Below are 25190 nucleotides of genomic sequence, written 5' to 3' on the forward strand. Positions count from 1 at the left end.
GGGTCTAGGTCATTCAAAAGCGTGAGTGGATCAGGTACACAAGGGGCTCTTGGCTCTACTGCTTTGTTTACAGCTTGCAAATCTTGTACTAATCTCCATCCTGTAGAGGGTGGTGCCTTTTTTACTGGAAACAGTGGTGTATTACAGGGGGAGTCAGTACACCCTCTAATAATGCCTGCTTCTAACAGCTGAGTTATTATTGGCTGAATCCCCTCCTCCGCTTCCTTTCTTAATGGGTATTGTCTCTGGTGAGGGCAAAAACTTGATTTTGGTATTATGTGAACAGGTTTCACACCCTTAATTTTTCCCACATCAGCTACACCAGTGGACCAGAGCTTTTCAGGCAAGTGTTGTAATATAGCCTCTTCTCCCTTTGCCAGAAGTACAGTGTAACTACTATCTGGTCAGTTTACTGTCCCAGATAAATGCACACCCATATTTGCTACTGTAACCCAGTTTAGTCTTGTGCTCCACATCTTCACATCTTGAGAGAAGCACAATAATCTATTTCTGGGTCACTGGGGCAGGGCTGCCAGTCAGTGGTTTCTAAATTTTTAGTGACCATTTTTCCCAAATCCTCCCACTGATCTGTTTTTCTTTTTGCTGGAGAAACATGAGGAGACACATGCTGTCAGAACGTTGACTTATCTTTTGGATCTAGTCTGCAGGATGCAGCTATTCTGCCATCTGAGGTTCAAAATAGCCAGGTTATAGGTACACGAGCATTTGGTTCTTTAAAAAAAGCTACTCCAGGCTGCGTGCCAATGTATCCTTGGGCAAGATACTTAACCCCAAGTTGCTCTCCAACACAAGCGTTGGAGTGTGAATGTGTGTGAGTGTTAGATAATAAAAGCACTTAGCTTAGTTAATCATGGAAGTGCTTGTATGAATGGGTGTGAATGGGGTAAATGTAAACGTGTTGTATAAGTGCTTTGAGTGCTCAAACAGAGTAGAAAAGCGCTATATAAAAACTAGTCCATTTACCATGTAGTCACTATCTGCGTTCCCTTTTTCTCTGACTTTTTGGTAGAGTGCCCAACACACTGCGAGGACCTGTATTAACCAGATCCAAACTGTACCAGTAATGTGGCTCTGAGCCGCTTTAGAGAACAAAAGAGTTCTCTGGAAATGGAACCATGCGATGAGCTTCCATGCCCACCTCTGTAGGAACTACAGCTATCCCCTAAGGTCATCATTAAATCTCTCCCTAAAAGGTTCACAGGGCAGCTTCCAGAGCAAACAATGCTCCCTCTTGCTGTTTGACCAGTTCCTTCATTGGTAATGGTAATTGGTTATGACACTTTCCTTCTGCTGTTTGCACAGTTATTTGTTTATTTGCCATTTTTACCCCTTCAAAATCTGCTTCAGTTATAACTGTTCAGGTGGCTTCGGTGTCACACAGAAATTCAATTGAGTTACCTTGGACTCGTAGGACTAATTTGGGTAAATGGGCGGACAGGTACGTTTCCACATGTTCTAAATGTAGGATTTCCTCCTGCTGCTCAGGTTCTGGTCCTTTCTACTGATACTGGAGGGCTTCTTGTCTTTGGAGTCCTCACCCTTTTGGGGGAAGTGATTTCTCCAGTGTCCTTATTTCCCACATCTGAAACATACAGTTGGGTCTGCTTTATCTTTCTGGCCTTTTCCCCTTTTATGTTTTGGGTTGTATCCCTTCCCATAGTTAGGTTGCTCACCCTGGTACATTACAGCCAGAGGAGTCCCATCATACAGAAAGAGGCCTGGGGTGTCTTTCTTTTTTGTTTTTGCTGCTTAAAATGTTGTTCTGCATGCCTTGCATAGGCCAATATGTCCTGCGGTGGCCTAGTACATAAGTTACGTGCATTTTACAGACAAATCCAGATGTTGCAGGTTTACAGCCTTGGAGGAAGGCATTCTTTAGCTGTTGTGCAGAAGGGCCTGAATCATTATAGACACCCGGTTCAGGAAGCACCCTGCTGGAGATGTCAAACACCTTTTTATGGCAGTCAAAGTAATGATCCACGCTTTCGTCATCCTGCTGAGTACAGTGGTTCACTACTGACATGTCTGCTTTGTAGCAATGCAGTTACACGGGCATTTAAAGGCTTTTCTCCATGTGGCAGAGCATGGCCTGTGGCAGTATCAGAGTTCCAGTTTCAGCTAACACCAATCTGGACCTAACACTCTTCTCACAGCCCTCTCTACTTCTTGGCCATTTAGGTGGCAGCTCCTAATTAGATTTTGAATATCAATAACAAACTGCTGGGTGTCAGTTTTGGGGTGAGGAATGTCAGCAGTAGCTTTGTTTACATCCTCAAGTGTCCAGGGTCTGAAAACTAACATAGTAGGACGCTGTCATTGGCTTCCCACTTCCTGTCCAGCCTGGGGATTTGGAACTTCTATCATGGGAGCCAGATAGTCTGGATCTGTTTCTGCTTCTCCTGGGCCCAAAATTCTTACATGTGTACATAAAAGAATTTTATGTATACATGTCACTAAGATTTCTAAGGTTATACCCTCCCTTATATACAGTGGGTATGGAAGTTGGCTCTCCCAACTGTGTGGCTAAGATGGCGGCGCGCATAGTCGCAGCGGCTCAGTGCTCTCCTTTTCGGTGCTCTGTGAAATTGTGTATGTTGTTATGTGTGCTTCAACTGTGGCTCAACACATCACCATTATGTCGGGCAGACATTATAACATACAGACGGCACGAACTCCTACATATAGGAGCACAAAGTGAGCAGGCGGTTATGGCTGACTTCCTCCACTCTCACAACATCCCGGTGGACATCGCCAGACCCCCTGGCTCTTTGTGGTTCATCATCCCTGTGAGGGGGGGTCGCAGACGGAGACGGCGCAGAGAAAGGAGGCAGAAAAGAGGCGGCAGAGCTGGCGTTTTGGAGAGGCTACGTAAACGGCCTCATAGACCTCCGTTACCCAGTGTTTTCCTCGCCAATGTAAGATCACTCCCGAATAAAATGGATGAGTTGAGACTGCTGGTGGCTACAAACAGGACTGTGAAGGACTGCTGCGTTTTGCTCTTCACTGAGACCTGGCTTCATTCATCCATTCCTGATGCAGCCATCGAGCTAGCCGGCAGGACAACGCACCGGCATGACAGAATGCGGACCTCCGGTAAGAGCAGAGGAGGGGGTGTGTGCTTGTATGTAAACAACAGCTGGTGTACAGACAGTATGACTGTGAACAGCCACTGCTCTCCGGACCTGGAGTACATGACTGTTAAATGCAGGCCCATCTATCTGCCCCGTGAGTTTACAGCTGTTTTGATCACTGTTGTTTATCTTCCCCCTGATGCTAATGCTAACTCGGCTGTTAGTCTCTTACATGACACGGTTTGCAGTCAACAGAGCAGATATCCTGAGGCTGTACACATCATTGCAGGAGACTTTAACCATGTCGATTTAAAGACTGTTCTACCCAAGTTCCATCAGCATGTTAAATGCCCTACAAGAGGGAACAACACACTGGATAAAGTCTACTCTAACATCAAGCTGGGTTTCAGGGCTGTGCCACTGCCACATCTGGGCCAGTCAGACCATCTGTCCCTGCTTATGATTCCAGCATACACCCCCCTCAGCAAAACTGCTCTTTCTACATCTAAGACTGTTCAGACCTGGCCTGAAGGTGCCTCTCAACAGCTGCAGGACTGCTTTGAAACAACTGACTGGGACGTATTCAAGCACCAGGACCTGGAGCAGTATACCTCGGCTGTTCTGGACTACATCAAGTTCTGCACCGACACTGTAACTGTGGACAAGAATATCCGGGTTTTTCCAAATAGAACGCCATGGATGAATGGAAAGGTGCAGAGCTTACTCAGAGAAAGGAACATCGCCTTCAGAGCTGGTGATGGGGCGCTTTACAGCGCTGCCAGAGCCAACCTGAAGAGGGGCATCAGGGAGGCCAAGGCTGTGTATAAGAGGAGGATTGAGGACTGTTTCCAGAGCCACGACTTCAGGCAGGTGTGGCAAGGGGTTCGGCATATTTTGAACTACAAACCCAGCCTGTTAGTTGATCAGCGTAACATCAATCTGGCAGAGGAGCTGAACAGCTTCTTTGCACGCTTTGAGGTACAGCAATCAGAGACAGCCATCCAACATCCCTCAGCAGGCAGCAGCAGCATCCTCAGGCTGCAAGAGCAAGAGGTGAGGCGTATGCTGGAAACTGTGAACCCCAGGAAAGCTGTGGGGCCCGATGGTGTCTCTGGACGGATACTGAAGGTCTGTGCGGCTCAGCTGGCTGGTATTTTTACCAGCATTTTTAACCAGTCCCTGAGCCAGGCTGCTGTCCCTTCCTGCCTGAAGTCCTCCATTATCGTCCCCATCCCCAAGAAGAACACTATCAGAGGTTTGAATGACTACAGGCCAGTAGCACTAACACCAATTGTTATGAAGTGCTTTGAAAAGCTTGTCCGGGCTCACGTCATCTCCAGTCTCTCTCCCAGACTAGACCCCCACCAGTTTGCCTACAGAGCCAACCGGTCCACAGAGGATGCCATTGCCACGGCCCTCCACTCTGCCTTCTCTCACCTGGAGCAGGGGGGGAACTACGCTCGGCTGCTCTTTGTGGACTTCAGCTCGGCGTTTAACACCATCCTTCCTGGCAGACTGGTGACTAAACTGTCAGATCTGGGGATACCACGCTCCACCTGTCTTTGGATCAAGGACTTCCTGACAGACCGTTCCCAGAGGGTAAGAGTAGGTCCCCACCTCTCTTCAGCCATCAGCCTCAGCACCGGCTCTCCACAGGGCTGTGTGCTGAGTCCCCTACTCTTCACCCTCTACACACATGACTGCACCTCCGTACATGCCAGTAACTGCATCATTAAGTTTGCGGATGACACCACTGTGGTGGGGCTCATATCAGGCGGGGATGAGTCAGCATACCGGGACGAGGTGCAGCGGCTGTCAAGGTGGTGCAGTGAGAATAACTTGATCCTGAACACCACTAAGACAAAGGAGATGGTAGTAGACTTTAGGAGGACAACACATGTCATTCAACCTCTGTTCATCGAGGGGGATGAAGTGGAGCTGGTTTCAGATTTTAGGTTCCTGGGAGTACATCTGCAGGATGATTTGACCTGGAGTATCAATACGACCAGCATTGTCAGGAAGGCCCAACAGAGACTGCATTTCCTGAGGGTTCTTAGGAGCAACTATCTGACCCAGAATCTGCTGGTGTCCTTCTACCGTTGCTGTGTAGAGAGCATCCTGACCTACTGTCTGTGCGTGTGGTTCAACAGCTGCACAGCAGCAGACAGGAAAACACTCCAGCGAATCATCAACACGGCTCAAAAGATCATAGGCTGTCCCCTGCCCTCCCTCCAGGAACTGTTCAATGCCCGCTGCCAGAGGAGGGCACAGAACATCCTCCAGGACCCCTCACACCCTGGACACTCCTTGTTTCAGCTACTGCCATCAGGCAGACGTTTCAGGACAATGAAGGCCAGAACAAACAGACTGAGGAACAGCTTTTATGCCAGGGCTATCATTGAACTGAACTCTGTGTGGTTTGGACAGTGATGTGGGGTGGTAGTGCTGACTGTGTGCGTGCGTTGGTGTGTGTATTGGGGCTAGATTCGTCTTAATTTACTATTGTGCACTGTATTTTAGTAATCATTTTTATCACTCATATTTTTATTATTTTATTATTTATTGTCTGAGGCACCTAGAAAGGAATGCATTTTAAATTTCGTTGTGCAACTTCTGTGTACAATGACAATAAAGATTCTGATTCTGATTCTGATTCTGATTCTGAAAGTACTTTTCACTCTTTGTTTCATTGCAGTCATTTGCTAAAATCAAAAAAGTTCATTTTATTTCTCATTAATGTACACTCATCACCCCATCTTGACAGAAAAAAAAAGAAATGTAGAAATTTTTTGCAAATGTATTAAAAAAGAAAAACTGAAATGTCACATTGTCATAAGTATTCAGACTCTTTGCTCAGTATTGAGTAGAAGCACCCTTTTGAGCTAGTACAGCCATGAGTCTTCTTGGGAATGATACAACAAGTTTCTCACATCTGGATTTGGGGCGTCTCTGCCATTCTTCCTTGCAGATCCTCTCCATTACCATCAGGTTGGATGCGAACGTTGGTGGACAGCCATTTTCAGGTCTCTCGAGATGCTCAATTGGGTTTAGGTCAGGGCTCTGGCTGGGCCAGTCAAGAATGGTCACAGAGGTGTTCTGTGACCATTCTTTGTTAGTTTAGCTGTGTGCTTAGGGTCATTGTCTCATTGGAAGGTGAACCTTCGGCCCAGTCTGAGGTCCTGAGGACTCTGGAAGATGTTTTCTTCCAGGATATCTTTGTACTTGGCCGCATTCATCTTTCCTTTCTACCAGTCGTCCTGTCCCTGCAGCTGAAAAACACCCCCATAGCATGATGCTACCACCACCATGTTTCACTGTTGGGATTGTATTGGGCAGGTGATGAGCAGTGCCTGGTGTTCTCCACACATACTGCTTAGAATTAACGCCAAAAAGTTATATCTTCATCTCATCAGACCAGAGAATCTTATTTCTCATAGTCTGGGAGTCCTTCATGTGTTTTTTGGCAAACTCTATGCAGGCTTTCATATGTCTTGCACTGTGGAGAGGCTTCCGTCGGGCCACTCTGCCATAAAGCCCCGACTGGTGGGGGGCTGCAGTGATAATTGACTTTGTGGAACTTTCTCCCATCTCCCTACTGCACCTTTGGAGCTCAGCCACAGTCATCTTTGGGTTCTTCTTTACCTCTCTCACCAAGGCTCTTCTCCCACGATTGCTCAGTTTGGCTGGATGGCCAGGTCTAGGAAGAGTTCTGATCGTCCCAAACTTCTTCCATTTAAGGCTTATGGAGGCCACTGTGCTCTTAGGAACATTGAGTGCTGCAGAAATTCTTTTGTAACCGTGGCCAGATCTGTGCCTTGCCACAATTCTGTCTCTAAGCTCCTTGGGCAGTTCCTTTGACCTCATGATTCTCATTTGCTCTGACATGCACTGTGAGCTGTGAGGTCTTATATAGACAGGTGTGTGCCTTTCCTAATCACGTCCAATCAGTTTCGTTGCCTCTGGCTCTCTGGACTCTTGCCCTTTGTCCGTGGGGGCTCCACCTGTGGTCTCCCTCCTTCCCCCTCTGGGGTGTGCCATCAGGATGTGTGGCCTCAGGTTTTCTGAGCTCCTGGGCTGTAGATGGCCTAGGTCCCCTGAGTCCTTCCTTATTTGCCTCTGGATTGCGGGGGGCATGGTTGCAGTTTCTTGCCCTCATTATTGAGTACATTGCATGACAGAGGCGCATACACACACATTACTGCAAACAATAAAATTGTGTGTATATGTATGTGCATGTGTGTGTGTGTGTGTATGGATGTGTGAGTGTGTGTGTGTATATCTACTTTTCTTTGATTTTTTCCCCCCCTTTCTTCCTTTGGTTCCTCCTCATTGTACTGATAATAAGTTGCCTAACATGCAAAGTTGTGGAAAGAATGGGATGTGATAGTCCAATACACTGTGTGCAGAATTATTAGGCAAGTTGTATTTGATAGGAGTCTTTTTATTATTGAACAACAACTATGTTCTCAATCAACCCAAAAGACTCGTAAATCTCAAAGCTTAATATTTTTGGAAGTTGGAGTGGGTTTTTTTAGATTTGGCTATCTTAAGAGGATTTCTGTTTGTGCAGGTAACTATTACTGTGCAGAATTATTAGGCAACTGAATAAAAACCAAATATGTACCCATCTCACTTGTTTATTTTTACCAGGTAAACCAATATGACAACAGAAAATTTAGAAATAAACATTTCAGACATTCAAAAACAAAACCAAAAACAAATCAGTGACCAATATAGCCACCTTTCTTTACGATGACACTCAAAAGCCTTCCATCCATAGATTCTGTCAGTTGCTTGATCTGTTGATCAACATTTCGTGCAGCAGCCACCACAGCCACCCAGACACTGTTCAGAGAGGTGTACTGTTTTCCCTCCCTGTAGATCTCACATTTTATGAGGGACCACAGGTTCTCTATGGGGTTCAGATCAGGTGAACAATGTCATTATTTTTTCTTCTTTTAGACCTTTACTGGCCAGCCACGCTGTGGAGTATTTGGATGCATGTGATGGAGCATTGTCCTGCATGAAAATCATGTTTTTCTTGAACGATACCGACTTCTTCCTGTACCACTGCTTGAAGAAGGTGTCTTCCAGGAACTGGCAGTAGGTCTGGGAGTTGAGCTTCACTCCATCCTCAACCCGAAAAGGCCCCACAAGTTCATCTTTGATGATACCAGCCCATACCAGTACCCCACCTCCACCTTGCTGGCGTCTGAGTCGGAGTGGAGCTCTCTGCCCTTTACTGATCCAGCCTCGGGCCCATCCATCTGGCCCATCAAGAGTCACTCTCATTTCATCAGTCCATAAAACCTTAGAAAAATCAGTCTTAAGATATTTCTTGGCCCAGTCTTGACGTTTTATCTTATGTTTCTTGTTCAAAGGTGGTCGTTTTTCAGCCTTCCTTACCTTGGCCATGTCCCTGAGTATTGCACACCTTGTGCTTTTTGATACTCCAGTAACGTTGCAGCTCTGAAATATGGCCAAACTGGTGGCTAATGGCATCTTGGCAGCTTCACACTTGATTTTCCTCCATTCATGGGCAGTTATTTTGCGCCTTTTTTTACAACTTCCCTGTTGGCTATTTGCCATGAAACGCTTGATTGTTCGGTGATCACGCTTCAAAAGTTTGGCAATTTCAAGACTGCTGCATCCCTCTGCAAGACATCTCACAATTTTTGACTTTTCAGAGTCTGTCAAATCTCTCTTCTGACCCATTTTGCCAAAGGAAAGGAAGTTGCCTAATAATTTAGCACACCTTATATAGGGTGTTGATGTCATTAGACCACACCCCTCCTCATTACAGAGATGCACATCACCTGATTTACTTAATTGGTAGTTGGCTTTCAAGCCTATACAGCTTGGAGTAGGACAACATGTATAAAAAGGATGATGTGGTCAAAACACTTATTTGCCTAATAATTCTGCACACAGTGTAAGTACGAAGGCTGATCTGTGATTTGGATCACAGATCAGATAAGTGTCAGAGGTGTTTTGTGAGCAGTGTGTACATTTCTTTGATTCACTGAATTTCATTTTTTGTAATTTATCACCAGTGTAGTGTGTTCTATTAATAAGTTTATGTTATATAAGTTGGAAATTTGTTTTTTCATGTAGTTGAAGATGTAGCTGCAGATTTGAGTCCAGAAGTCAGCATTAGTAATGATTGAAGGAGGAAGATTGAAACTGGGAGGATATTCAAGTTTCTGCATTGTTGAGCATTTTTATATTGTATATTTGATGTAATTTTCCCAGGGTGTTTCAGAATATGCTCTATTGGATTGAATAATTAAATTAAATGGAAGAATTTCCAGTGCCAATCATTTGGATAAAATGTTGAAAGTTAATAAAAGAATTATCTTGAAATAAATTAAAAAGATGAGTAATTCCTTTGTCTTTCCTATTTATTAAATTTAACATGCTTTTATTGATTATAAGATATGAGTTTTTCCAAGATATTGATTTGATTACATGTCAAATGTGGGAAGATTATGGAGTTAACCACATAAGGGGTGGGAGTCATCATTTAAGATGGAGCTGATCATTGTCTGTAGCTGTCTAGTATACAGAGACTCTGGGTCAAGCTGCGATTTACCAATCAGCTCCTCTGACCAGTTCATAGTTTGCATCAGTTTGTTCCTGTCCTTCAACGAAGGGTTACTATACCATGACACCAAGGAAAAAGATAAAACTGACTCAATAAAAGATCTATAAAATACTGTCATAATGGTCTCTTGTCAGTGTGAAAGGAGGGCAGGTTCTACAAACAAAACAAATGTCATTGACTCTTTTTGCACACTGCGTTACACTTTGTGTCAAAATTCAATCATAAATCAATAATAGTCCCATGATACTTATAAGATTGCACACATTCCACAGTTTGACCTAAATGTTTGTGGCATCAGGTGTGGAATCTGAAGTCTGAAATCTACAATCATATCTTTGGTTTTCGATATGTTGAGCTGGAGATCAGGCTCTTAACACCATCTCAACAGTGCTCAACAACAGGTCCATGGCTGGTTTTCTTGCCATGTAAAAGACTAACAATGGCTGTGTCATCTGCATATTTTAAAATGATTGTATTTTCAAACATGCTCTGACAGATATTTGTGCATAGAATAAACAACAAGGGAAACAAGACTCACCCTTGTGGTGAGCCAGTGGACAACAAACAAAACCCTGTTTACTCGCACTCTGTGTCCTTGTGTTATAAAGTCCAGAATTTTGCCAGCAAGATTATTATCTATCTCAAATTGATCTAAAAGCCTATGGATTAAAACATGTGGTTGAATTGTGTTAAATGCTGAAGAAAAATAAATAAGAGGGTGGCATGACACCACTCTCCTTCCAAGTGATGAAGAAGCAAGTTAAGAAGAGTGACTGTGTCATCTTCCACTCCTCTCTGGGCGTATATGCAAACTACAGAAGATCCAACACCTGCTCAGTGTTCTGCAAAATCTCTTTTTCAAAGATTTTCATTAAAATTGAGGTTAAAGATATTGGTCTAACATTACTGAGGCTTTGGGGGCAATTAAATTTAGGAATAGGGACAGCATTCTTCCAGATACTGAGGAAGTGCTGCAACCTTAAGGATTAATTAAAGATGTATTGAAACTCCAGGCTCAGCTCCTCTACAGTGTTTAAGAAGCTGCCCACCACTTATTTTCCTCAAAGTGAAGAAATTCCTTCACAACTTCACTTTTGTTAATATTAGAATGTGGACTCTTCCCTTATGTGTGGCTCAGTTCCTGAATTCCTTTGCTGAAATTATATATGTCAAAACAATTATAAAAGCAGTTAAAATAATTAACATTATCTGAATTAAGCCCAAAAAAATGCCATGAGTGCTTGTTTTTGCATTCTGCAATTTTGCATTTTGCATGCAGGACCAAGCTGAGCTGAAATTATTTGCAGCCATTTTATTCTCTAGAACCAATTTATAGGCTTGTTCAGCTTTTAAAATGTCTCTTTTCACCTGTTTGATGACTGCCTGCAGCTCAGTCACCCCTCCCTGTTGAAAAGTGTATCTCTTTGAATTGTGGAGTTTAACTGCTTTATTAACCCTTGACTTATTATTTACTTACATTTTAACCCTCTTACATGGAATGATCATCTCTCTGCAAAAGGAAAAACATCAGCATATTATGTCCACAAAATTGTCCAGGTTATCTCTGTGGATTGCTTGAGGACATCCCAGTTAGTACATGCGAAGAATTCCCACAGGCAGAGCACTGCTCCTTCATTCCAGTCTTCAATGTTCGTGATTTTGTTCAAAGGTTTTTCTATATTTATTATTCATATTTCTCGTATTCAGTTGGATCCATTTCTTCCCACAGCTTTTCAAAACAGCAAATTATAGTCCAGTCACAAAATATATAATAGCTGTTGGTCAATTTTTTTTCACACCAAAGATTGTGATTATTGTAGGATCCTAACAGCAAGGCCTTGACACTATTGTGCAAAATGGAAAATCAAAGTTTATAACTTTGTTTTACATTTTGAAAGAGTTAATAATGAACCCAAATTCTAATCCTCTCCTGAATTTAACCCAATTAAATTTGAATTTTAACTAATCAAAGAAAATCAAGTGAAAATCAAGCCATGTGTGCCACCACTATTCCTTCAGTTAATATATGCTTTGTTTGTTTACAAAAATAAAGAAACATAGATGCAGGACAACAACAAAAAGGAGTCAGCCAAATGTAGAAATCTAATTTCTTGTGTACTAAAACATTTTTTATTGTGGACCAGTATATCCAGTCTCAATAGCCAGGTATTGGTCCGCCAGGGCCTCCACCCTTGGCCACTGCCCGACACACACCTGCCTGATCTGAGCCCAAATGGTGTTTTGTTATTGGACTTCTGTGCAAACCACAGTTTGTCCATAACAAACACCATGTTCAAACATTTCAAGGATTCTTTATTGTCATTCACATTGTATTTGCATATAGTGGAATGAAATTCTGTTCTCAGGTCCCAGTGTTGCCCATGTAACACTTACGACATTCAAGTAATTAAAAAAAATATATAAAAATATAACCAAGGATGTTCACAAGTGTACACGGCACTAGGTTGCAGGTCGATCGATTTTGTAACTGTATCATCAGATCTGTATTGTTTTATGTTTTGTTTTGTATCATTTTAATGCAGGAAAAAAAAACAGTGACTCAGCCAAGAGATTTCCTGCCATGTAGCTCATTTTGTATCTCTTGATTCATGGTCCAATTTGTATCCACCTATTATATGAATTTGGTAATGGAAATCCAATTTAAGTCTCACCAGTGAATGAGCTGCGGCCTTTATTTTGTCTTATCCAGGTAACTTCAGAATCTAACCTGCTCTGGATCAACGTGTGTCATAGTCCTGGGCCTTTTCCCCAGTGTTTGTGGTTTTGCTCATTTAAGTTCTGTTATTGTTTAATTTCTCTACTTGTGTTTCTTAGTTTGCTTTTGCCTTAGTTTTATTATGGGTTTGTATTTTCAGGTCTTACTTTAGTTATTTGATTCATGTTCTTGAGTATTTAGTTATGTTTAGATTCCAAGCTCTCCGGCGTTTCCCATATCCTCCTGATCAGTCTGTGTTCCTGTGTCTGTTTTGTTCCCTGTGTCTTAGTCACTTGCCGCACGTTTTGTGTTTGGTTTCACTTCCGGGCGTTTCCCTGTGTGCTGTGTCATGTCTGTGTTTCTGTTAAGGTTGTGTACAACCTCAGCATTAAAGCTGCTTTGAATTCAGCTCTGTCTCTAGTGTCCTGCATTTGGCTCCATCCCTGCCTGCCACACAGTCAGACATGACGACAGGAATAACAGCACTGCTTACTCACCAATAGAGTCACCAGAAAATAGCACCATTCCTGGAAGATCTCTTAGACATCTGTGCACAAATAGTAGGAGAGTCTAAAGTTTTATAATAGTGTTTGAAGTGTTTGTGTTTCGCACATAAGCGTCAGTAATAAATATGATTATTAGATGCAAGTTTATTTGTTTGGCTGCAAGCATTAATATGTAAATTGGGACACCTATTTGCACTTGTGGACTTTATGTCAGTCGTATGCAGACCAAACTCTGTTTTATACTTGCTGTTATCATACTTGCTCTTAGAACATTAAACACTGTTGGAGGTGCAGATGAAAGAATAAAACCCAAATCTGTGCTTATGCAAATTTGAACATCAATTTAATGGAATACTTGATTATAATCCATCAGATTCTCCTGTCCTGTGTCTTAAAGATAAATTTGTGATAAGTTGATAAGTCTGTTAACTCACACAACTAGTATTTTTGTAAACTTTTCCTCCTGCCTTCAAACAGGCTATAGTTTAATACAGCAGCTCTTTTCCAGTTTTACTGACCAAAACAGTTCAAGCACCGTGCACACACACACATACATACACACATATATACAGTGACTTTAGCACATTATAATACATTGTACAGTGCTTTTCCTTTCACACTATCAGCTGTTACTTTTATTATGTGTGTAACGTCTTCTTATATTTTTCTAATGTAATTATTTTGAAATCAGCCACTTGGCTGCCATTACACTAATCAATATGACTGGTCAGATGTTGTCAGTGCCACCCTTTTTATGTAAACATGCTCACACCCAGATCAAGACACCGTGGGTTAACTTAGTGAGTTGATAATCAGCCTCATGTGACCGCTTACCCTCATCACCAATGTTAGGGTAAGTGAATCCAGATAACAGAAAGACACCCTGGTATGCTGAATTCACTTCGTAGTACAGGGTAGCTCAGCAAAGGTATGATGAGACTGTTTCAATCATGAAATGAGCTTTACCTGATGACCTGCTTTACCTCCTGAGCCACAGCCACCCCTGTGAGAGTGTGAGTAATCATTCTGTAGTCATTCTGAATGAAAGTAATGCAATGATTAGAAGATCCAATAGCCGGTCTTCTATGGATAGCCACAGTAATACACAGTGCTTTTCTATGTGGATTACTTTAAGCAGGTATTGCCTCTATTGGAATATTATTTCCCCTTTTTAGATTATTCCTCTTGGCTGTGGTGGAAATAATCACCTGACATCTTTAATGGTTCTTACAGGTTACTCTAGCCCTTAAAATTCAATAGATCCCTGAGGCCTATTTATTTCTGGCCACTAAAATATTCCTAGCTGTCATCACCAGATCATATCAGTAAGACTGTTTTTACCAGACATGATTGCTGATTACACTTAACTATTAGGGTTGCCAGTTGGTTGAGTCAGCAGAGGTTAGCGGAGTCAGCATCTGGATCACTAGGCAGTAGAGCTGGGTGACCCTCTTCCACCAGCTTAAGCAGTTTCTATGAATATCTAATAGGGTAATAATCATAGAGTTTCTAACCCATTAGATGCCAGATTCTTGTACAGGGGTATAACTGGGATGTGACAAATGTTATACATTCAAGATCAATGACACAATAATGTTTTCTAGATATGGTGATTTGAAAACTAGAATCACATGAATTTTGACTTTAATAGTTGTACATTTTAAAACAGAAGTTAAAAAGGGTACTTATAGGTGCACAGGGAAAAGAAACAAATTTTCACCTTTGGTCTGACAGAAGCATACCACCTATCAATCTTTCTTGATGATTTGTGCACATAAACTTAGCACAAAAAGTAAAGTAAAGGAAATCATCATGGATATACATGATATGGCACAGCCCTAATAATAAGAATCAGAATCAGAATCAGAATCAGAAGGTTTTTATTGCCATATGGGTGAACAGGTTCACAGCATTAGGAAATTGCTGCGGTACTTCGTGCTTACAGAAAAAAAAAAAAAAAAAAAAAAAAGTATAAAAACTATAAGAAAATATACAAGTATACAAATTGCAAATATACAGAGATATTAGAGCTTACAAAATATACAGTGCAGAGACTAATTAAAAGATAAAAGAATGTAAACTATATTCCACTAATATGTACATCAGTGCAGTCAGACAGGTGCATAGACATAGGGTCATCAGCGTTTGTGGAGGGTGGTGGTAACAGTCTTAGGGTAATTGTTCATGAGTCCAACAGCAGAGGGGAAGAAACTGTTCTTATGGCGGGAGGTTCTGGTCCGTATGGACCGTAGCCTCCTGCCTGAGGGGAGAGGGTCAAAAAGTCTGTGCCCAGGGTGAGAGTGGTCGGCTGTGATCCGACCTGCACGCCCCAGTGTCCTGGAGGTGTACAGGTCCTGGAGAGATGGGAGGTTACAGCCAATCACCTTCTCAGCAGAGTGCACAACGCGCTGTAGTCTCTGTTTGTCCCTAGTGGTGGCTCCAGCGTACCACACAGTGATGGAGGAGGTAAGGATGGACTCAATGATGGCAGTATAGAACTGCACCATGGTCCTTGCTGGCAAGTTGAATTTCTTCAACTGCCGCAGGAAGTACATCCTCTGCTGGGCCTTTTTGACGACAGAGGTGATGGTGGGCTCCCACTTGAGGTCCTGGGTGATGGTAGTTCCCAGGAAGCGAAAAGAGTCCACTGTGGTGATGGGGGTGTCAGTCAGGATGATGGAGGGTAGAGGGGCTGTGTGCTTCCTAAAGTCCACTATAATCTCCACTGTCTTCTGGGCGTTCAGTACCAGGTTATTGTGGCTGCACCAGGACACCAGACGTTTGACCTCCATCCTGTAGGCCGACTCGTCCCCGTCTGAGATGAGTCCGATGAGAGTCATGTCGTCTGCAAACTTAATAAGCTTGACAGACTGGTGGTCAGAGGTGCAGCAGTTGGTATACAGGGAGAAGAGCAGAGGAGAGAGGACACAGCCCTGAGGAGTGCCAGTGCTGATGGTCCGGGAGTCCGAGACATTCTTCCCCAGCCTCACGTGCTGCTTCCTGTTCATCAGGAAGTCAATGATCCACCTGCAGATGGGATCTGGCACGTTCATCTGGGACAGCTTGTCTTGGAGGAGATCAGGGATGATGGTGTTGAAGGCAGAGCTGAAGTCCACAAACAGGATCCTGGCGTAGGTTCCCTGGGAGTCCAGATGCTGTAGGATGAAGTGCAGAGTCAGGTTGATGGCGTCGTCCACAGACCTGTTGGCTCTGTAGGCAAACTGCAGGGGGTCCAGAAGGGGGGCTGTGAGGGACTTGAGGTGGGACAGCACCAGACGCTCAAATGACTTCATGACCACAGAAGTCAGTGCCACAGGTCTGTAGTCATTTAGTCCAGTGATCCTTGGCTTCTTGGGGACAGGAGCAATGGTAGCGGTTTTAAAGCAGACAGGCACGTGGCAAGCCTCCAGTGAGGAGTTGAAGATGTTCGTGAACAATGGGGCAAGCTCGTTAGCACAGTGTCTCAGTGTGGCAGGTGAGACACCATCTGGACCTGGAGCTTTGCGAGCTTTGACACTCCTGAACTGCTTTAGCACCTGGTCCTCCTGAATACAAAAGACTGTGGGGGTGGGGGATGAGGGGGACTCTGGGGTGGGAGTCCTTGATGATGTGGGCTTCTCTGAGGTGTGGGGAGTGGGGGAGGTTGGGGGGTGAATATTTGTGTTGGCTGTATTGTAGTTGGGACTGGTGGAGGTGTGAAGGCTGCTGAACTGACCATCAAAACGACAATAGAACTCGTTCAGTCTATTTGCAGTTTGTAGGTCGTCTGTGGAGTGGGGGGTTTTAGGCTTGTAGTTGGTAATCTGCCATCTAAATATAGACAACAGCAAGGTCTAACATTGATGCCCATTACTTCTAGTTTAAAATGAACTTTTACACAATCCAGGGTGAAAATAAATCCTTGTGCCTCTTAGGAAAAGATTAGTTTCAATATGTTGAGAGGAAAAAACCAAAATCTAGCACACTCTTGCGTAAATGACCATAGATATATGCACTCAAGACTAATCTGTTGTTTTAATCTGAGGTTGATCCCCTCAGTGATCATTGACCAACTTAGGTATGTGGACATATGAAACAGCATTATAATAGGCAGTGACTCAAAGGCTGTAAAATACTGCTTTTACAGAACAGAAACAGTGTCATCATCTTCATGTTAGATTTCACAGAGGTGCAGACTAATTAAAGAGGATCATATGAAATTGCAAGACCACAATCTTCAAGTAACATAGAACATGAATGACTGTTCACACCTACTGTGTTTAAAAAAGAAAAGTGCATAGATTCCTTCAACAAGCAAAACTGGAACAAATATCAAATCTGAAAAAGTCAATGGTTAAAAGTCACTTCAGTTTCTCAGGATTGTGGGCTTGGAATCTTATAGCACAGCGTCTTTTGTTTCCAAATATACTAGCAGCAGAGAGGCAGCAGTATTTCAATTGTGTGGTTGTAAACAACCATCACATGCTCCCCTCTTAAATGTCTTGCTGGGACAGAAAGAGAGGTAATCTGCTGTACAATTGTTCTTGCCTGGGATGTAATGGATAGTGAAACAGAATGGCTGCATTGCAAGGTACTATCTGGTAATTCTTTGATTCATATCCTTCATTCGCTCCAGCCTTGTGGTCTGTTTCCAAAGTAAATTCTCTTCCTGAGAGGTAATACAGTACTCGAGGGAGTCAAGCACCCACTTTATTGCCAGTGACTCCTTTTCCACTGGAAACATTTTACAGGTGATGAAAGCAAATGGATGTCGTTGATCTGGTGGTCCCTGGTGAAGGACAGCCCCCAGATGCCTGTCAGTTTGGAGAATAAAGGGTTTCTCAAAATCTGGGTTATACAAGACTGGACTCTTTCTGAGTGACTCCCTGATTTACTGGAAGGCCACCTCAGTTTCTTCTGTCCACTGGATCTGGTTGGGACATCCAGAGGGGAGCTGCCCTAGCAAAGAAACGAGGGATAAACTGATGGTAGAAACTGCCATACCAAGAAATCATCCAAGTTGTTTTCTAGACTGTGGCAAGGAACAGGATTCAGGAGCACTGATTTTATTTACTTGTGGTTTTATTGCCCCATTTCCTATGACCAAACCCAATTATTCTATTTTGGCCTTAGCAAAGACACACTTTGATGAATTAACAGTTAGCCCAGCTACTTGGATACACCCTGTCCCAGATGTTTGAGGTGCTCCTCCCAGGTGAAGCTATAAATCACAATATCATCAAGATATGCTGCAGCAAATTCTGACAGTCCACCTGATCCATCAACCTCTGAAAAGATGCAGGTGCTCCATGTAATCCAAAAGGCAGAACAATGAATTGGAATAGACTCTATGGTGTCAGAAAGGCGGTCAATTCCCTGGAGTATTGAGTGAGTGGTACCTACCAATAGCCTTTGCAAAGACTTATGGTTGTGAGATACAGGCACAGGTATAATTTCCAAACTGTGGGCTTTATTGTACCCAAAAAAGGACAAAAAAAAAAGACTATATACAAGCTCATGAAAATAAGCTATTTTAAGAAACAAGTGGGCCCATAATGGAGGTCAACAAAACAAAACTTTACACAATACATATGCTTAACAAAATAACAAAACTCAACAAACTGACCTGCTCAAATGAGAGACAGCTCAACCTATATAATAACTGAGTAAACCATTTTAGATACCACAGAGGAAGCCACAGAGACAATAATCTGTTTTGTTAATAAAATTCTGTTAAATGTTTTCCCTTTTTTATTTGCCTCTTTTATGGTTCCTCAAATGAGCATGGTGGTGCCTGCAATGTTCACTGAATAAGCTGGTGTGGGTGTAGGCAGCTTGCTTGTCATGGCTTACTAAGGAGTAAGCCATGACAAGCAATTTAGTAAAAGGTAGCATGAAAAACTGAAGTTGGACATGATAATTACACCAAATATGAAAGGAAATCATAGTATAGAGTGCAGAAACTGGATCCTTTTGATAGGTTGTAAAGTTTTCCTTTAATAACATAATCTACATCAATATCACAAGCTGTGACTTAAGACAGATTGTGGGAAAGGTAATAGTAATTTACCATCACATTATTCACGTGTGACTCTGCCAACTAGTTTTTTCCTTAGATAAGACACTTGCTTGACTCCAGCAAAACACTAGCACTTTTTCCTACTGCTGACTACCTTACAAATTGTGTAGGTCTCCCTTTGCTTTTTTTCTCAACACGGTCAATATTGATTTTTTTTAAAAATTAGTCACAGCTCTCAGTTTGCACCACCTGTATGACTCGCTCTGTAAGTTTGACTGTATCGTGCTGCGACTCCAAATGTTTCTTCAAATTTGATGAAGTGTTTTTGAAGCTAGATAGCACTTTGTCGCCAGCACAAAGTGCACAACCAACTTTGATATTGTCATCTTCAGCTGACACAAACTCAAAACACAGCCTGTATTTCCAGCTAGAAAACGTTTTACGTTTGTGTTGCTATGTGCTATTACTGTCCTCATGCTGAAAACCGGACTTAATTGTCACATCAGCCAGACGTCTGGTGATCTTAATTTGCCAGTGAAATAAACTCACTGAAAACAAGCACTGTGTTTAAAGTTAGTCCTAATTTTTGTACAACATTGAACTAGCTCGCTGTCCAGGGAGCTCAATCTCACAGGTTTCCCGACCAGGTTAAAACATGCTTGATGAAAATGTTTAAAATTGATTATGGTAGTATATGCATACTACCACTTTAGTTCTAAAGAGTCTGGATTCAGTGTACCATGCATCTTTACGTTTTATTACAAATGGAAAGTCTCTGACTCACCACTGCATTCTTTATGATTTGGTTGGCTGGCCATCACTGACAGTTAAAAAAAAAAAAACAGCATTTTCTCACTATGCACCTTGGACATGGAATGATTTACAGAAAGACCTAAATTTAAATATGCCTCTGTCTGTTGGTGAATTTAAATGCATAATAAGGAATGCAGTGAAGGAGACTTGTGGATGTTCCTTTTGAGAATCCACTTAATGTTTTAATGTTTTATGTCATGGCTATTTTAAATTGTATATTGTTGTGATTTGTATTTCATGTTGTATTTATGGTATTTTGAGATGTTTGTCAGTTTATATGGCTGCTTTTTTGGCCAGGTCTTCCTTGTAAAAGAGACTACAATCTCAATGGGACTTCCTGGTAAAACGTAATAATAATAATAATAATAATAATTTTTAAAATTAAATTATGTAATTTCTTTCTTTCTTTTTCAGTTATATGAACTGGATGATGATGAAAAACGCAAAGAGTTTCTTGATGACCTTTTCAGTTTCATGCAGAAACGCGGTAAGTGAGTTCTACTTTAGTGTAAGAATATTCTTTGACCTGTAAAATTTTCAAGCATTCCTTAATATGTAAGATTCGGCCTTCTGGGAGATAAGGACATGTCCCTCACAGTCACATTATTTAAAGGTATCTAAACAAATTTAATATGGTACTAATGTGAAATTAACAGTGCATTATGTTGTGGTGTCAGTCATGTCAGCATGATAGAAACAATGCAAATGAAAAGTCAGTCTCTAGCTTTATTGTGGTGGACACACAAATGTTGTTATTAAGAGCTATTTTAATTCATTTCACTTCATTTTAGTTCATTTATAAAGTGGCAATTTACAATGCTGGTGCCTACCCGACAACATACCAGAGAGATATGCAACAATCTGATGCTTGTGAGATTATGAATGACCATTTGGTGACAGTGAAAACAATCCTGATAGAACCAGACTTGGGAATTGAACTTACAGTACCAGTTGAAGGATAGAAAAAACAAAGAACAGCAGAGAGTTTTCAATTGCATTTATGTTTTGACACCAGAACTGCTTAAATGGGCCTTGTTTGTTTAATCATTCATAAATTTTGATCTTCTACCTGGTGGTCTAGTCAGTGAAATGCAACAAACAGCAAATACATTGCTCATGCTCATGTTTTTTTTGATCAGAACTCATTATTTATCCAAGTAAAGCAACATCACACACAAAAAGTACTTGCACTATAGAGTTCCAGAAGAATAATATGCTTGTTTCCCTCTTATAGAATCACTGAACTAGTTTAGATCTTTTGATCTGCTAGAATATTATGAGCGCAAATACATGAAATGTTCTTTTACTCTTCAGCCAATACTAAAAGTTTGGAATGTTTATATTCTGAAGCCAATCAGCTGACAAAAAATAAAATGGTTAAGCAGTTAAAATGTCTATTTTAGAAGCGCAAAGCTAGCATGCCTTGTTTTTATTACTGTAAACACAATACTTACACACTTGCAATGGCAAAGGAGATCTTTGGAAAAACTAATATTTTGATAAGTTCTTATTTCATTATATGACATATATAACAAGAAGGTTTCCAAACAAACATCTGTCATTGTAGTTCACTCTCTTGGCAGTATTTACTTTTAAGGGAAGTTTTTTTTTTTTGTATATCTATTCATTTTGTTGTCTTTGTTCTTTTTTGCATACATGTTTGAACTGCAGTAAAAATCAAATGAGGGTAGCATGACAGATGTTTATTTTGACTGCACATACATTTTGTTGCATCACAGTGTAGTAGAATGGGCTGTGTGAAATCAAGGTACCCTAAAGTGGGTGGCTCTGTCAAACTGTCTGAAAGCTTGTTTAAAGCTTTTTGATGGCTCTCCATCCAAATAAAGGATGTGTTTGGTGGTGGTGGTCCCATTTTTGTATTGTATTCACCTGTTTTTCTTTTGTTTTAGTCACAAGTGGTGCTGTTTTGTCTCGGTGTAGAGTCAGGAGTTGGTATAGCAGCTCTGCCAACTTTGAAAAGTCAGGGATGTATGATATGTAATACGAGCGAAAACCTAAAACTCAGCTCAGCTCCCCTGCAGTGGTTGGTGATTTGTCTTTCAGTGCCTGGAGTGGAGCTATTTTTGATGGATCTATAATATAGCCCTGTTCTAACACCATGTGTCCCAGGAATCAAACTTGGCACTTAAAGACAACACATTTGTGCGGTGTGAGCTTGACACCATGTTTTTGGTAGCTCTGTAGGACTTCTCAGATATGCTGCTGAGTTTCAAATGATTGGGAGTGTTCTAAGTTGTCATCTAAACAGGGCTCACAGGTAATGTTCCTAAGACCCACTAGGCAGTCCTCCATACTCCTTTGAAACACCACCGGGGCTGAACTCAGTCCGAATGGTATGCGGTTCCACTGGTACAAGCCCGAAGGTGTAATGAATGCTGTGAGGGAGCAACTTTACGGATCTAGGAAACCCTAGTGATAGGCTTTGCCTTGATCAAGGACAGAGAACCAGGAATTGCCATGGAGGGAATCTAACATATCTTGAATCTTTGGTATTGGATGACTGTCTGGTACTGATTTCTGTTAAGTTTTCTGTAGTCACAGCACAGCCTCAATTCACACGACTTTTTCCGGACACAGACAACTAGTGAAGAGTATATTGACCTCGACTCAGAAATCTACCCTCGACTTAACAGGTCTTCTAGATAGTCCTTTACCTCTTGATGCAAAGGCTTGAACTATACGTCCTTTACACAGGTGTTTTGTCATGCAGCATAATATGCATGTTTAGAGACGGGATCACATCATAAGTGAAAGCTCCTCTCTCAGCAGCTGTCTCACCTTTTTCTGCTGGTCAGTACTGAGATGGTCTGGGCTGATGAATGGGAGGCTCCACTGAGGAGGCTTGTGGTTAGTCTGGGGCTTGCTGGAGACCACATTTACCTGAATAGAGAACCCAGTGTCAGTGTGAAGTCTTTCTGATATCTTTCCTGGATTTTCAACTGTAAATGGATACACTGCCTTTATTTCTTCCAGGTGACCCAAGATGGTACGGGGATGCAAGGTGAGATCTTGCTTATTTGTATTTGCAATGGAGATGGGAATATATACTGACCTTCGCTGCCTGACAATGATCAGTCCCACTTGTACCACCAGGCCCTCTGGCAATGGTGACACTGTATCAGGAACAAACAATGGGCTTTGGCCTGCGTATTGGGTCCATACATGTGCACGAACGTGCATAGTGCTTTCTGTGTTGCAGCCAGCTTTATGCCCTTCTTCTCTGTAAGGACTGCCCTTACACTGTGAGTTTCATCTGGTGTCTGCAATAGCTTCAGCATTGACATAGCTATTTTGACTGATACTGAATGTTTGACTGATTTTCCATATATACTTTGCTTTGAAATGGACTTTTTCCCACTTGCCCACTATTACCTCTATTACACTGAAACCAATTATAGGCTGTTCTGCCACACTGGGACCACTAACTTGCTCCTGCGTCGCATAACGCTTCCACTGGTACATTGTCAGGGTGGCATTGGACAGTCCTCTCCCAATAAGGTTTATGAGCTTAGTTTGACATTGTGAGGGGATTTAACTATTAGGCTGTGGTGGGACAGCTGCAGTGTTGAGCTTACCTGGCGTCTTTGGTGAGCACGCAGGATTTGCCTGCACAGATGTAATGTCTATATGGGACCTGGGGAGTGGCTGAGCTAATAAAATTCCCTGCTTAGCAACCCCATCCCATTTCCTTGTGAGTTTCTCCCTTGTCTGCAGATGACCTTCTTGGCCACAGCAGAAATGTCTCACCAGTCCCAGTCTCTCTACACACCTGGCATACTTTGGGCCCTCTAAACAATGGTGGCTTTCGAGTTGGCCCTGATGACTCTGTTCATAACTTTTTAATCTCCTGGACCTCTGCCCTAATGCCTTCAATAAGTTTAACAGTCTTTGCATCTGGTCCTTCATTTTGTGTTTGGGTTTTTTGTTGCTTTAGTCATTCTTTCCACATCTGTGCCATCCTCATTGTTTGTGGGCAAGTAGTTGCAACTAGTATATACCGCTATGTATTTTATTTACTCTGAGTGATTTGACAGGTGACTGCAGGAACTTACATTGAATCAGGCTGGGACTGAAATGTTCTTCCTTAACTTCTTCACCAGACTTACAATGCAGTTTCTCTCTCAGCTCTATCGCTCTGAACAGAAAGGCTTGGCCAGACTCTTTGGGCTCACAAAGTCTATGAAGTAGGTCAGATGATGAGTCTGCTTCGGAAGGTCCTCTTAACATTATCTTTAATGTATACAGGATGAGGTCTCGCTTTACTTCTTGTAGGCCTCTGAGATGGAGGCCAGGATTGACAACTTTAATCACTGCTTCAGTGATTTCATTCTCAGAATATCCTTTCTTCAGGCCACACCCAATCTGGTTGGTCATATTGTTGGTCTTCTCCTCCAGCACACACCGTTCTTCTTAGTGACCTTGTGAGTTGCTCGTATTCATGTCTGAGTCTAAGGGGCATTGAATGGTGTGCTCAAGGTTCTCAATGGATTTGGTGCAATTCTCACAGCAAAAGTAATTTTCACTACTCTTGATGCAGTAGTTAAGTCATTTTTCACAACACAGACTCACACCTGTGCAAAAGACCTTGCAACAGTCAACACCTTTTTTACATGTTAAAACCTGAAAAGTCAGTCAATCACCTCAACTCTGTGACCAATGAATAAAAACCCTTGCAACACCATTTTAAGACTTAGACATCAATTTCTTTGTACTTTCATCAAAACCTTGAGTGTTTCAGAAACTGATAACCTACTGGATTTTCCCCTGCACAGTCATCTCTGGGATTTACAGAGAATGGCCAAAAAAAGAGAGAAAATAAATAGTGAGTGGCAGTTCTCTGGGTGAAAATGCCTTGTTGATGTCAGAGGTCAGAAGAGAATGGCCAAACTGCTTTGAGGTGATAGGAAGGCAATATTAACTCAATCAACACCTCATTACAAACAAGGTATGCAGAAGAGCATCTCTGAAAGCCCAGTACATTTGACCTTGAAGCAGATGAGCTACAATAACAGAAGGCCACACTGGGGGACACTCCTGTCAACAAACAACTGGAAACGGAGGTTACAATTCACATGGACTCACCAAAATTAGACCATAGAAGATTGGAAAAACGCTGTACTCCAATGGCCTACACATTAAGCAGATCTCAGTCCAGTAGAGCATCCTTGGGATGTGGTAGAAAGGAAAATTGGGCTGACAAATCTGCAGCAACTGTGTGATGCTGTCATGTCAATATGGAGCAACATCTGTGAATCTATGCCATAAAGCTCTGAAGGCAAAGGAGGTACAACCCCGTACTAGCGTTTGTGTGTGTGTGTGTTTGTGTGTGTGTCCGTGCGTGTGTGTATTTGTTTGAAACACCGATGCAATGCTGGACAATATTCAGGAAAGCGGGTGATCTAGAGTTGTGAGTGACAAAATCAATTGAGAAGAACTGCAA

The 25190-nt window shown here is 42.2% G+C and overlaps 1 protein-coding gene across 1 annotated transcript in view; it reads left to right on the plus strand.

Moving 5' to 3' along the window:
- Positions 1 to 25190, plus strand: part of arid3c (AT rich interactive domain 3C (BRIGHT-like)) — a 70016-nt gene that overhangs the window by 17870 nt on the left and 26956 nt on the right. Inside the window, exon 3 of the mRNA XM_030725610.1 lies at positions 20144 to 20216. Coding sequence (XP_030581470.1) covers positions 20144 to 20216 — 73 coding nt within the window. The remainder of the gene's footprint in view (positions 1 to 20143; positions 20217 to 25190) is intronic.

This window comes from Archocentrus centrarchus, unplaced genomic scaffold (assembly GCF_007364275.1).
Source record: "Archocentrus centrarchus isolate MPI-CPG fArcCen1 unplaced genomic scaffold, fArcCen1 scaffold_63_ctg1, whole genome shotgun sequence".
Lineage (NCBI taxonomy): Eukaryota > Metazoa > Chordata > Actinopteri > Cichliformes > Cichlidae > Archocentrus > Archocentrus centrarchus.